Raw genomic sequence first — 14239 nt, 5'->3', positions numbered from 1 at the left:
AAGGGTTCGCCGGGAGGTGTTCCCAGAGCCCACTCCTCTGGGGAGGACGGCCTGAGTGAGGAGGGCCTGGCCCTGGCCTGTAATTTCAGCAGCCTCCTGCCATCCTGTGTGCCCAGGCAATCACTCTCACAGTCCATGGCAGGCTTTGTTTTGTGGGGGGCTGATTAGCCTGCAGAAGGACCAGCACAAATACGGTGAAGTGCACATGGGTTTGCCTGCTGCTGCCCTGGGAGTCCAATACACAGCATAGTTTGACCTTCAGAAGCAACAGGCCCAAGGTGCCCTTTCTCCCAAGCCGTTGCTGCGTTCTGTTGCCCACATCGACACCTGCTGGGCTGATCTTGGAGTCGCGTCCACTTCTTCATGGTCCTTACTTCTCTGTCACCTACTTGTACCTCACGTTCCATAGGCTTCTGTCTGCCAACGGCACCTTTCTCTGCACCCTGATGTGGCTGAGCCCATGGGATGCTGAAGACTGCCATGTGCCCGCACCCATCGCGCTTACATACCCATCCGTATCCCCCAAGATTACTGATACTAGGACTGCTTAAACGGATGGGGTGGGGATTCCTTCTTTCTGCTGCATCTCTTTCCACCTCTCCCGTGCTGCGGCTCAAATACCAGACTTCTCTGTCTTCCTCTTTTCTTCTCCTTCTCTCTACAGAAGAGGACAATCCTTTTCATATGCTGCCCCTGCTCTGAGCACCTCATCATCTCAAACTGTCTTCAAACCCTGTCTCTTTTCTCTGCCCTGTGATGACTCCGAACTTCCTCTCTCTACTAAATCTCCATTCCCAGAGTCTCTCCATTCTCCCTCAGCTTTGCATTCAGGTGCACCTTCCTCTCCTTGGACCAGGTCCCACATACAGATGGGCCCTGTAGGATAGGTTGTAACCTGCATAACTTCACCGGCTTTTGCATGTATATGTTTTGAGCAGCTGAGATCGGTTTGTGCGACCAATGCTGTACTCAGGTATCTTGTCATTGTATGCAGGACTTCTGTTTCCTGCTGTCAACGCGAGCTGGTGGACTGGGGATTAACCTGGCTTCTGCAGACACCGTGGTTATCTTTGACTCAGACTGGAACCCCCAGAATGACTTGCAAGCTCAGGCTCGTGCTCACAGAATTGGACAGAAGAAGCAGGTCAGGAGAGCAGCTTTGGGTCTATTTTGCTATGATATGAGTCCAGTCGTACGCTGTGGCAGGCTCATCTGTGTTCAGGGCTCTGCAGAGCATGGCACGTTTGGCTTGCATGGGCTCTTCAGATTGATTCCTTCGTGTCTGAGCTATATGATCCATCAGGGTTCCCCAGAAACGGAGGGTAAGCTGGAAAGCTGGGGTGCAAAAACAAATCAGCCCAAGTTGGCTGGGAACAGGACCTGGATTCTCTCAGTAGGCTCATGAATCTGGACTGGATATTGGGTTAATAACGAAACCAAGCAAATTTCCTATGGTTCTTCGTTTCATAACTCAAATGGCGCACTGTTCTGGCAGCAGGCATTGAATTCAAGCAGGGGACACTGGCAAGGCTGGGAGGCCTAAAAGCTTATTGATCATTTCTGGGTAGGAGCCTATTAAAGCCAGCATAGGGCTTAGAGAGAGCAGGCATTGTCTTCCACCTGTAATTTTATTGTGAGTCTGTTGTGTTTCTTTGTTTATAAATATATATATATATACACAAACATACACACTGCTCTATCTCAGACTCTAGTTATGGGCTTGATGCAGGAATCACTGGCTTGTGTTATGCAGGAGGTAAGACTTAGATTTCCATAAAGGTCATTTCTGACCTTAAAATCTATTTACAGTATTTTTCTGAGGTGACTGAACCTCTAGTCTCAAAAGCAGGCTGCAGATCTGGCAAGAGCAGCCTTTCTTGTGGTTTTGGTGGGGCTGGAAATCTCTTGAGAATAGCTATTCCCATGAGGTTGTGTGTCTTGGATTAGGTGTTAATAATATGTAGGATATATCTTTGCAAGAAGAGACCATGCAGACAGGTTATTGCTACCTTTTATTAAATAGCACAGGGTGCATTGTAATTCAGGCGGGACTATGTGTTGCAGATCCACCAAATAGCTCTGCTTTTTCTTTGCCCTGCAGGTGAACATTTACCGCTTAGTCACAAAGGGGACAGTGGAAGAGGAGATCATCGAAAGGGCCAAGAAAAAGATGGTGTTGGATCACCTGGTGATCCAGCGTATGGACACCACAGGCCGTACTGTGCTGGATAATAATTCTGGGAGATCCAAGTAAGTGCCAAGCAGGGAGGAGAGCATCAGATTGAATATGTGCAGTAATCAGTGTCACTCTCATGGTGACTTGGGCAATTAGTTGATAGTGTAGTTGGCCAGCAAAAAGCATAATAATAGTAGCTCCCCACTAACTTTGGCTCATGCAGTTGTTGATATGGAAACTGTATGGGATGCCAGAGTCAACAAGAAAATAAAAAGAACTAGTATGGCAGTCTCCTCTGTTTTTCATTCCATCTTTCTCTCCCTTTTTCTTTTCTTTTCTTTTCCTCTGTTTGTTTTTTGCCCCTCTCTCCTAGCTTGGTCTTTGGCCTGTTTTCCCTCCTTTTAGAGGCTGTCAGTTTTTTCTTACAGGGCCCTCCAGGTCACTGGTATCTGAAGAAGTTGACAGTAGGTTATGAGAGTCCCACACAATTGATTTCTTTTCCATGCTGGCACCATAACTGTAACCAGCTAGGGTCGGTTGGAGGCTTTTCCTGGCTTTTCACCTAAACAGCTGTTTAATATTGTGATATGTGGTCTCTTCCATTCTGCAGCTGGCGCTGTAGGGAGAAAGTGGCCATGTGGACCACTTGGCTCTAGTCAACTTCTGCAGCTCCTGGTGCCAGAGGTGAAAGACCAAATAGCTGGGTGGGTGTGGACAGAAGGGCCATTTGGCTACAGGTTTCAGGAAGCATAGAGGAGGGCGTCTGTTGGGTTTAGCAGACTGGTGGGTCTGTCCACTTTACTTCTGCAGTGTAATAATAAGTGATTTGTGATACCAAGGCAACAAAGGTATGGGGACCCAGATGCTGACTCAGATGCATATGCCAGGCTGGAAAGCACTCATGAGGAGGGTCTTCAAGAATGGTTCTGGGTTTTGTGTGCCAGTATTAAAACTTGGTATTGAAGCTTGCTCAGGAAGTGTATCCTTCCCTGGGCCACCAGCCCCAGCCATGCTAGAGCCTTCCCTTGTGTGTGATAAAGCTCTCAGGAGCTCCCCATTGTTCCCCACCTCATCCCCCTCAACATACTCCTGAGGCCACATATCAAGATAACCATCCTTCTAGGATATGGGAATCCCTTCCTTGGAGCCCAGAAACACTGCTGCTTAATTGGCCATGTGGCTTGGTATTGAGTCACTTGGTGCGCTGTCCTCCTTCCCCTAGGAATGGAGCACGCTGCCTTGATAGCACTCTGAACCCTGACAGAACGGGGGAGAGATCATGCAAGGCCTTTCTGCATGCGGGGCTGAGCACTCACACACCAGCGTTGGCCTAATGAGGGAGGCTTAGCTGTGTCTTTACACCATATCAGGGCAGCTGTGAAACAGCAGGGCTGGCTTGGGGGCCCCTGAGAGTCAGCTGTGTCTTTGGTGTCCTAGGACTCTCACTGTTTTGCTAAAAACAGACTAACAGGGCTACCCCTCTGGAACTGTGTCTTTGTTACTGTTTGCAGCTCAAATCCTTTCAACAAAGAGGAGCTGACAGCTATTCTGAAGTTTGGCGCTGAAGATCTCTTCAAGGAACTTGAAGGGGAAGAATTGGAGCCTCAGGTAGTTAAAATTAAAATAACCTAGCTGTGCTCTGCTGGTCTTCGTGACCTTCATTTCATTGGCACTACTGCGTGGGGAGCTCGCATATTGCCTGCCTCTCTTGTATTGGCTCTGTGGATCAGAGAGAGCAGTTCAGTTAATAGGGTTTGTCAAATTGACTCCTGCCACCCGCATCAAGTTCAAGCCTCCAGAAAACCTGAAGGGAGAGAATAATAGACTTGGGGGGCTGGGACGGGGCAGACTGACTGTGGAGATTCTGATCAGGTTCCTGAAAGAAATAGGAGCCTCGTGGTTGGGTTTTAAATGGTGGGAGTTTGTCCCCTGTCAGCCCTCTCCGCATACATCTGTAGCGCTGTGAGTGAGGAGTTAGTGTATTGCAACAGGGCCTGGTGAGTCCTCTTCATCCCAGCTTCTCTTAGCCCTTCTACAGCTTTCCTTTCTTTTGTAGTTTCCACAGGAGTCAGAGAGGGTCACCTCTGCCCCATCCCAGTGCAGGGGTGTTTTTGACAGTATGTTACTGGATGCTTTGAACAGCCCTGTTAATGGTCCAGGCAGTGGAGTTCAGCCACGTCCCTTGAGGGAACAACTGGACAAATGAAAAGATCGCACTCTGAAATTCTTTCCTGCTGCCCAAGCTGTTGTTTTCTCAGTCTCAACCATCATTCCTCTTGTACTATCTGAATAGTCCATCCTCCTCCTCAGTGAAGACACTTCGTCAGTATTTGCAGACTCTTAACTTGTCTCCCCCACCTCCCTTATTTCACTCACTCATATCCAAGCAAGGCGTGTTTAGTGGTCACACCTCACAAGTCGATCCTTTAAGCCCCCCTCTTCCCCCTTCCTTTCTGTTGCTGTACTTCCTCTGATTCTATCATCATTACTTTCTGACTGGTAGGAAATGGATATCGATGAGATTTTACGCCTGGCTGAAACACGAGAGAATGAAGTGTCCTCGAGCGCCACAGATGAGCTCCTGTCGCAATTCAAGGTACAAAGCAGATAGATTTCCTAGGAGCAAGTGAATAAGAGGGACTGAATCCTAGCAGAGTGAGTGAGTGGCTATGAATGGTCTTTGCCAGGGTCAACCTTGTTTGTAAATTCAGTGACGTGGAAGGGACAGAACTGGTCAACTCTGCACCTGCATGCTGGCTTCACATAGGAAGGCTGTAGCCCAGCAGTTCTCAACCTATTTACCATTGTGGGCCGCATATTGCATCTCTCTGTGTGTTATGTGGGCTGTATCCATACAATATATATATACACACACACACACACTGCCTGTAAGGCCCTGAGGATGTCACATGGGTTGTGTCTGTGTGCTGATTGGGCTGCAGATTGAGAACCACTGTTCTAGCCAAACCCTTTGCAAAGGATACAGCAGCAGGTGGTCCCCACCCAACAATGGTGCTGATAAGTTTGATGGAAGGGTAGCACTAAAGAAACATAGGTGTTTAGGTTTTTAAACGATCTCGATAGTGGAGAAGAAAATCTAAAACTTCCTAATTTTGGGAACTGAAATGCTAACCTAGGAAAGACCTCAGCCAGAGCTTATAAACTGCATGCACTACTCAATGGCTAATAGCTGGAAGACATGACAGACAACAGGAAGAGAAAGGCTAAAGGATAGATTACATGGGAAAACTCCTCAAGAGAAAGAAGTTGAGACTGGACCAACGTATCGCCAGTGCCAGTAAGAGTTGCTAATCCCATGGGTGTGCTTTTGCTTATCAGGTGGCCAATTTTGCAACCATGGAGGAGGAGGAGACTGAGCTGGACGAGAGATCCCAGAAGGACTGGGATGATATTATTCCTGAAGAGCAAAGGAAGAAAGTGGAGGAGGAGGAACGACAGAAGGAACTGGAAGAAATCTATATGCTGCCCAGAATCCGCAGCTCCACTAAAAAGGTACAGCATCTACCTCGGGAAGCTGGGAGAGAGCACATCACAGAAGGCTGGCAGTGGGAAAGACATTCTTTGCTCAGTAACAGTTTTGTGGGAGTTTGATTCCCTCTCCTCACACCCCTCCCCCTCCGGTGCTGATTTGGAACAAAGCACATAAGAGCCCAGAGGACTGCCATACGGAGTATGAATTAGGTCCTGAGTCTATAGGGCAAGGTCTGGGTCCATACTGAATTTGGTATTGGTGTTTCCAATTCATCTTGTGCTTTATTTAAAAAAAAAATGTAAAAGAGCGGAAACCTGGTGGCAGTCACAGATTGCTGCCCAGGGGAGAATAGCCAACCGTGTGGTAGGGATTAGACTGCAGATTATTTTTGATTGCATCATAGGTCATTTCTTGAATGTTTCTTTCCCATCTCCTCACTAAGCTTCACAGCTCACCATGCTTAAACCCACCCTGTCCCCTCGCAACCAGAAGAGACGGTTCCCTTTCCAGGTTAAGTGCCTAGGTGCTATGATGTATTCAAATCCTCTAGCAATAGGGTTGTGCAATTAAAACTTGCTTCATTCCCATGCTCCAAACAGGGAATTTAGGGGTGTTGTCTGGCAACCTGTCAAAGAAAGATGAGCAAGTACACTGGGCCTTGGGCATCAGACACTTCAAGGGGGGAAAGGAGGGAGATTCCTCTAAGACAGGATGATGCTGACATTGATCCGATTGGCCTTGCTTCAGAGTAAGCACCAAGGAGTTCTGCGTGTGCATTGCTAGTCCATGGCACTAGGGAGGGGTTGAAGGAGGTGGCAGATTAGCCCTTGTTACTCTTGGGCTGTCCTTCTGGCTCTCTCAGGCTCAGGCAAATGACAGCGATTCTGATGCTGAATCAAAGAGGAGGATACAGCGGTCATCTGGATCAGAGAGCGAGACGGATGATACCGATGATGATAAAAGGCCGAAGCGCAGGGGGCGCCCACGGAGCGTGAGGAAAGACACGGTGGAAGGATTTACGGACGCTGAAATCAGAAGGTCAGTGCTGAGCCCAGGAGACTGTTCGATGAGCACGTTGGGAAATTGTGTGCAGATCCCGATACCGTCAGCCTGGGGCCCTGCTCCAGCAAAGCAGGCAAGCAGCTGCATAACTGCAAGCCTGGGGCTGGCCCCAGTGAAGTCGGGTCAAGGGGACTGTTTACATGATTAAAGATAAGCAAGTGCAGAAGGTGCTTTGCTGGATTGGGTCTATTGGCTCCCAAAACCCTCCATTTCTTGGAGATCTTCCATGCTCGTGCTGCTGTGTAATCAACATTTATCAATTCTAAAAGACTTTAAGGCAGGGCTCCTGGTGCTTTATTTACTTATTATTAATATCGTAGCAGAAGAATTAGGGGGGAAATCAGGCTTTACTGGCTCCAGCCGTTCTTCTGAGCTTTTATATTGTCAGCTTTGCTGGCCAGCCTTTTGCAGGCCTGTGTGAAATGAGCTGACGGTCTTTAGTCTGGCTCTAGTGAGACATGTGCCTGTGTGTCACAAAAACTGCTCCTGAAAGGGTCAGCCTCCATCAGCAATCTCAGGTGGACTGAGCGGGTCCCCTGAATTCAGCATTAAGGGACATTGCCAATGGGGGTGTGCAGGAGGTCAGAACTCCCGGTAGCTGCACACCCATTCCATGGAGAAACCAAGGACTCCTGTCTTTGTGCTGTCATTCTGGCTTTGTTCATGAGCACTAAATTCATCTGAAAGAAGAAAAGCTTCCTGGTAGTTTAAATTTAAACAAAAAGCAAATGTTAATACATTTAGGCAGAAACAGGAGCCCAAAAAGAGTTGGTGCAGTCAGTCAAGGTAATGATGTTTCATCTCCCCCTGAGTTACGTTTCTCGGATCAGCTGACACACACAGTTCCAAGCCAGAGTTTGTCCTTGCCATCTCCAAGATTGAACTTTCTCTGACCTCCTGAGTTCCTCAAGTGCCTTCATCCTAAGGCTGTCTCCAGAGGTTTGGCCAGAGATGTAAAAGAGATTCCTTTAGTTTCATCTTTGAGTTGCTGGTTTTTAAACCAAGCTTTTTACTAAAATTATGACACCTCCCCACCCCATCCCCCCTTTTTTTTTCTCTGACAAATACCCAGCGTTAAGAGGTAATCCTTTGTCCTTCTAGCCAAGCACCTCAAAGCTCTTTGCCCTAGGAGCTACTTAGACCGTGGACATGAAATACTCGATTGACAATGGGGCTGAGCTAATGAAATTTATCACCGTGTTTTCAAATACAGCTGTCATTTAGGACCCTTTTTTTATCAATATTGATTTGTTTTTCTTTTTTGCTTAGGTTTATCAAGGCTTATAAGAAGTTTGGACTTCCACTCGAACGGTATGTGCCAACTCTCTCTCATCCTGGGAACAATCACATACAGATTAGTTATAGTTCTGAATACTACAGTACTGAAGAAGATGAACAGGAGACACAAATAGCCACGTGACGATCTCTACCCATTGCTGTACCCCTACGTGCAATTAACAGATAGGCATCGAGTGTGGCATAGGGTTCTTTGATGGGGCAAAGCCTGACATATGCAGGGTGAATGGTGTGAAAGTGCTGCCATTGGAGATACAGGAATTGCCAGGTGGTCCATCTTGTCTTAGAGGATGGCCGCTGGTGAATGCTTCAGATGAAGGCCTACCTCCCCGTAAAGCACCTCCAGCAGAAATTGTGCTGTACTGTACTAAGGGGGAAATGCCCTCTTGTTCCTAGCTGGTCATCTTATGCCCTGGAGCAGGTGGTTTGATATTACCCTCCTCCTTATTTTTATTCTAGCCAGTTTCTGCTGGTCGGCGGGAGGAACATAGCCAGTGGGAGCAGGAAACATTTATCTGGAGAGTTAGAAGTGCAGAGAAGAGCGTAGGGTAGCATTGGCCAGCTAACAAGGGTCCAGACATGCCCAGGCGATACTGTTTTCTCTGTCGCTTTAACAATAGGGAAGTGAATTTTAGGGTTGGATCATTCAGCCAGCCAACATCCAGTTGAACTGGTGTTTGCTGCACTGCAGTTATCCAGTGCGGTAAGCGAACGGTTTCACTTTAACTCTGATGTTAGGAGGCTCTGAACCTGCTGGACCCTGTCAGGTTACTAGTTCCTACATGTCCAATGTGCCTCGCTATTGAACAGCTGCAGTTAATTCCATATGTGCCTGTTTGCAGTCAGTCACATTCAGACCCAGAGCCAAGGTCACAGGCCTCTCTGTTAGACAGAGAATGGTGGCTTGCACGTAGAAGCCTGAGGGGCAGGGGGGATTCATATAGGGTCCTGCAGAGGGAGGGATTACATGCTGTCTCCCCAGCCTTCCTAGAGCAACCCAGTCTGTTCCACAGCACTGCAGGAGCAGGGTGCACATGGCATCACCTTCTGCAAAGCAGCTCTGTCCCAGTCTAATCCCCTGTTAGGTGATCACCTGCTTCTTGCTGTATCCCTCAACTCTCAGGTACCAAAGCTTAAGAGGGGTCTTGCGCTATATGGTCTTAAAGCCAGTATTTAACTGCAAAGAAAAGGGTCAGCAGCCTGGGGAGTCCAAATAGGAGAGAGAAGCTCAGAGGCGGACGGATGGATGTGTTGGTTCTTCTAGGTAGGGGGGAGCTGATGTGAACGCACACACAAAAATCCCAGTTCCTTTAAAAAAAAAACAAAAAAACATTTCCATGCTCAGCAATGCAAAAGCTTGAAAGTGATAGGCTTGATCTGGGATGCTTCAGACACCTGAATCTGAAAGTGGTGTACGCACAATATGGAATTGATTATTGTGCTCTATAACAATGCCTCACGTAGGGGAGAGGCTGAATCTGAGCAGCAGGCAGACGGGACCCTGTGTCTCTGAGCAGGGCCAGCAGCCAGGGGTTGAGTCTGATGCTTTCCCGATTCTTTTCTTCCTTTCTCAGGCTGGAGTGCATTGCCCGTGATGCCGAGCTGGTGGACAAGTCCATAGCCGACTTGAAACGTTTAGGGGAACTTATTCACAACAGCTGCGTGTCGGCTATGCAGGAATATGAGGAGCAGCTGAAAGAAAACCCCAGTGAGGGTAAGTGAAAGTGCGCTGATTGCATTCACCTCTTGGTGCTGGTGGGGACCCATCCCAATTCTGGGTGAGATGGGATGCCACATCAGCCGTGCTGGAGGCCGTAGTTAGCCAAAAAACATTACAAACTTCACCCATGCTGCCTCTGCCAGTCACTTGGAGGGGGAGCTACCTCTAAGAGTGAGAAAGCTATTCCAGCCTCTCAGCCCGTGAATCTTCTGCTCTGACTGAAGGTTGTCAGGTGGGACTGTTAGTCTTTGGTGGACAAAGGATTTCTAATTTGGTTGGAGATGGGATTTCTAAGGCAGGGGCTACAGCCACCAGCTCCTTTCATGTTAGATCGCGGAGCAGCCAGCAGACTGGAGATATTTTAACTGCTTCCTGGGCTGGAATCAAACCAGTAACATGCACCCTACATTATACCTGTACCTGCAGTTATCAATCCTCTGAGCCGGTCAATGCCCCTGCGGCACTTGGTAAAATACCCTGCACATATTTCCAAGACTGGAGGAACACACAGGCCTGTGTCTTGCCCCTGCATGCTCTAGCTTTCTAGGAAGCAGTGTGGTTTGGTGGTTGGCACTGGAGACAGAATTCGGAGATCTGGGTTTTATTCCCAGCTCTGCCCGTAAGGCTCTGCGTGACCGTGGCTGAACCGAGCTGGTGAAGTGGCTGAATCGCAGTGGTGTTGTTTTATTTATAATTAAGAAAATGACTTTGGAAGGGGCTTGGAGTGCGGTGAATCACTCACTACCACTCTCTGAACGAAGGAAGAGCCTGCTGCTCAAGGTCTATCTGAGCGTTAGCAGCCAGCCCTATGTTTAAACAGAGGGTTATGGGAGGAATATAAAGCTCTTCCATGCATCTGAGCCTTTTCCAGTGTCTTTTTCATCCTGGCCAAGTGCTTTCAGCTGAAATGTTTGTTGCCGTTGAGCAGGGAAAGGGCCTGGGAAAAGGAGGGGTCCTACCCTCAAGATCTCTGGTGTCCAGGTCAACGTGAAATCCATCATCCAGCATGAAGAGGAGTTTGAAATGCTGCACAAATCCATTCCCACAGACCTGGAGGAAAGGAGGAAGTGAGTTTGCATGGCTGGATGCATGAATGGGAGGGAAGGGCAGGGAGCTGGGGTTGTGTGCTGGCAAAAGGGAAGCCAGCCTGGGTTTGTAGACTTGCTTCGATACTGCAGCGTTGAAAAGGAGCCCCTCAACCACCTCTTTTGTGTTTGAAATGCCTTCAGGTTCTGCCTGACTTGCCGCGTCAAAGCTGCTCACTTTGATGTAGACTGGGGAGTGGAGGATGATTCTCGTTTGTTGCTGGGAATTTACGAACATGGCTATGGAAACTGGGAGCTAATTAAAACGGACCCAGAACTGAAGTTAACTGATAAGGTAGGTAGGTCTCTGTGTGTTGCTCGCTTCGATTCAGGGACTCAAGGAGAACACGTTTGCTTCACCTCAAAGACAGATGTTTGTATTTGTAAACACTTGGTTTTCCTTGTTAGTATTATTAAAGACCACGACCCCTCTGGAATGCTGTATTGTGCTTGGTGGACACCAGAAACTAGCATTGTTACTTGACTGCCAATAGATTTGCTCTGAACCACCCCATGTATAACACATTGAAATGATGTGGTAGAAGAACAGTAACACTGGCACAGGTGCAAGGTATGGGAGGGTACCTTGTCCAAAACCATTTCGGAATTATTGGGGGGAAGTTCAGTGGCCTGTGTTGGACAGGAGGTCAGACTAGATGATCACAGTGCTCCCTTCTGGCCTGGGAATCTATGAATCATGTGATCTCGGCTAGATGTGTGTTTGCATGTGCATCTAACAAGCATTTGTTTCGCACCTAAATTTCCTTATGTAAAGAGCTCTTTGCAGCGTATTGATGCTGCTTGTGTTAGGGCACCTCCAGGGCTAATGCTGCGCTCAGACAGTGTCACTGCTTACAGACCTACCTGTGTGTTAGCAAAGAACCGATCGTGTCCTGGTATGAATGAGTGCCCTCAGGCGTGATGCTTAGAAAAGCATTTTAAAATGGAAACGAACATCCCAGACACATCTCTTCCTTGCAATGGTGGTCCTGAGAAGCCCCTCTAGTTCTCCTTCTGCTGACACAGTGGGCTGACGATTCTCACCCAGAAGACAGCAGCTTCACCCTTCACAACACAAATGCCATAGCCAAGTCTTGCTGTATGTTAATTACAGTCAGCTCAGTTCATTGTTTTAAGAAAATAGAGCTAACAATCAAGTGTAGCTCCATTTTTATCTGTTAATGAAGGCACAAACCAATTAAATCAACTTTACAGAAGGACCTTTTTTTCTCAAGTTACTAAGGATTCATTACTTTTACCAAATGTGCTACGCAGGACTTACCTACTGTGAAGAGATGTCATAAATAAATTCAGCCTGTCAAAACGGGAGCAAAGGGTCTGTTGCAACGCAGGCTCCTTGTTGTATTTTGCCATGTGTGTGTTTGCTCACTGGAGAAGTTCTGTAATCTGAGATAATGGCAATTGAAGTTCCTACCCGGTTATGCTCACACGCCCTGTCACTTCAATGCCAGCACAGAGACAATTCCCCTCACTCCCCGAATTGGTAGAGTTCTACGCTGCTGCCTTATGAAAGGAGGAGACTTGTGAGGGAGCTCTTTGGCCCAGATCCTTAAAGGGATTTAGGCTCCTAACTCCAATTGAAATTAATGGGAGTTAGGCAGCTAAATATCTTTGAGGAGCTGGGCCTTTGTGGCTGGGAGTGCGGGATAAGGGAATTCCCCCTGAGAAGCTGAAGCTTCTTCACCCCCCTTTGCTGGATGCTAGGGGAGGGGATTATTACTGGTGTGCATTTGTTCATTTCAAGGCTTGATAGCTGCATGTGGGTGTTTTGTTTTTATCAAAGATCCTACCTGTTGAGACAGATAAGAAACCTCAGGGAAAGCAGCTCCAGACCCGAGTCGATTATCTGCTGAAATTGCTGAAGAAAGATCTGGAGAAGAAGGAAAATGTGAATGATGGAGAAGAGGTGAGTGAGGGGATGGCCAAGTGCCCCCAAGGGTGCACTGGACATTGCTTAGAAGAGTGGTCCCCAACCTGTGGGGCACCCCCCCACACACACCATTGGCTTAGAAGGAAACTACGTCCTGCATTTCTAGCTCATTAAATACTCTGTTTGAACAGACTGTGGATGTGTCTGTACTCTTATCCTTTCATCAGATTGAACCAAGAGCTGGTGGTGGTGGTGGGGTTTGTTAATTAATGATCACTTTTCAGATGGAAATAGCCCCATTAGGTTCTCAGATTTGAGGCTGACTTTGCTGGTCTGTCATTTACAAAAAGGCATCTTTTTACCTGTAAACTGAGTGTGCTTGATGTGTGAGATACTGAGAACCAGCACATGGGACTCCAGGATTCTCATTTTACCAAGTCGCTTGTCAGAAGCAGAAGTGAACTCCAAAGTGACCTGATAAGATTTTATGAGCGTACATAGGGTTGGATGCTGAATGCTCCAACTAGCAAGGAGCTTTGGAGATAAGCAGTGAATGCACCCAGAATAAAGCTCTTTTTATCCCAGCCTTCTCCCTCCTGGATATCGCAATGTGGGCGTCGCATTAAATACCCTCTGGCAATAAGCACCAGCTCTCCCTTCATTTGCCCCATCACCAGGCTGCCTGGCGGCAGCAAGTCACTTGTACCAGTTCCATGTGTGTTCAGAATAGTCCTTTGACCCTTCAAACCTCAGATGGCTCTCCCCTTGCTAGCCAAGATGGGACCCTCTGATTTGGGTTGTAATTCTAGTTAGTGGCTCAGCGTTATTTCCCAGGGCCCATTGGATCTCCTAGTGCTCCACACTGGTACCTATCATCACCCAGAGTGCCTAGAGGAAGAGAAATGGTGTTTCTGTCTCAGGAGGTTGTTTTCCTGTCCTCACTGGTTTCTCTTCTTCCCCAGACCAAACTGAAGAAGAGGAAACCACGGGTGAAGAAAGAGAACAAGGCTCCCAAAGTCAAAGATGAGCATGGAAATGAACTGTCCTCTCCTCGGCACTCGGACAACCAGCTGGAAGAGGGTGAAGTCAAGGTGTGTTGACCCAGGTGGAGAGGGCTTTTACAAAGCTGCTTGAACTGTCTTGGTGCTTCAGGAACTAGACTTGAAAAGCACCTGTTGCAACTTCCCCAAAGGACCGGTAGGGGAGCTACAGAACAGTAAACTGAAATTGGGGCCTGGCAGATCTGCAGGGGCAACATGCTTCATCACTTGGGAACAGGGGAGGTGGTGGGGCCTTCTCCACCCACCCCATTAAGCCAATGATAAAAGCGTGGATGGGCTCCAAAATGGGCCACTTCTAGCCTTTACTGGCTTGAGGGAAGGTTGTCATACTGCAGGGCCTTTTGGCCCTGTAAAGGAGAGAAAGAGAGATTCGACAGGACTTCTCTCCCTCTCCGCCTCAGAAAACCTGCCTTTGGTGAAGCCAGAGTTTACCAAGATAAGGTTGCTCCCTGGAA

At 47.9% G+C, this 14239-nt stretch overlaps 1 protein-coding gene across 7 annotated transcripts in view; it reads left to right on the top strand.

Annotated features, from left to right (window-relative positions):
- Positions 1-14239, top strand: part of CHD2 (chromodomain helicase DNA binding protein 2) — a 76072-nt gene that overhangs the window by 49397 nt on the left and 12436 nt on the right. For all 7 annotated transcript variants that reach the window (XM_067555635.1, XM_067555634.1, XM_067555637.1 and 4 more), the window contains 12 exons: positions 995-1144; positions 2102-2250; positions 3688-3784; positions 4680-4772; positions 5516-5689; positions 6532-6707; positions 8001-8042; positions 9602-9741; positions 10676-10814; positions 10977-11127; positions 12637-12759; positions 13686-13814. In XM_067555635.1, coding sequence (XP_067411736.1) covers positions 995-1144; positions 2102-2250; positions 3688-3784; positions 4680-4772; positions 5516-5689; positions 6532-6707; positions 8001-8042; positions 9602-9741; positions 10676-10814; positions 10977-11127; positions 12637-12759; positions 13686-13814 — 1563 coding nt within the window. The remainder of the gene's footprint in view (positions 1-994; positions 1145-2101; positions 2251-3687; positions 3785-4679; positions 4773-5515; positions 5690-6531; positions 6708-8000; positions 8043-9601; positions 9742-10675; positions 10815-10976; positions 11128-12636; positions 12760-13685; positions 13815-14239) is intronic.

This window comes from Emydura macquarii, unplaced genomic scaffold (assembly GCF_026122565.2).
Source record: "Emydura macquarii macquarii isolate MOO-44397 ecotype Brisbane River unplaced genomic scaffold, CSIRO-AGI_Emac_v2 contig_1644, whole genome shotgun sequence".
In the NCBI taxonomy this organism is placed as follows: Eukaryota; Metazoa; Chordata; order Testudines; family Chelidae; genus Emydura; species Emydura macquarii.
The sequence above is the reverse complement of the archived record's forward strand: the minus strand, read 5'-3'. Positions and strand labels throughout refer to the sequence as shown.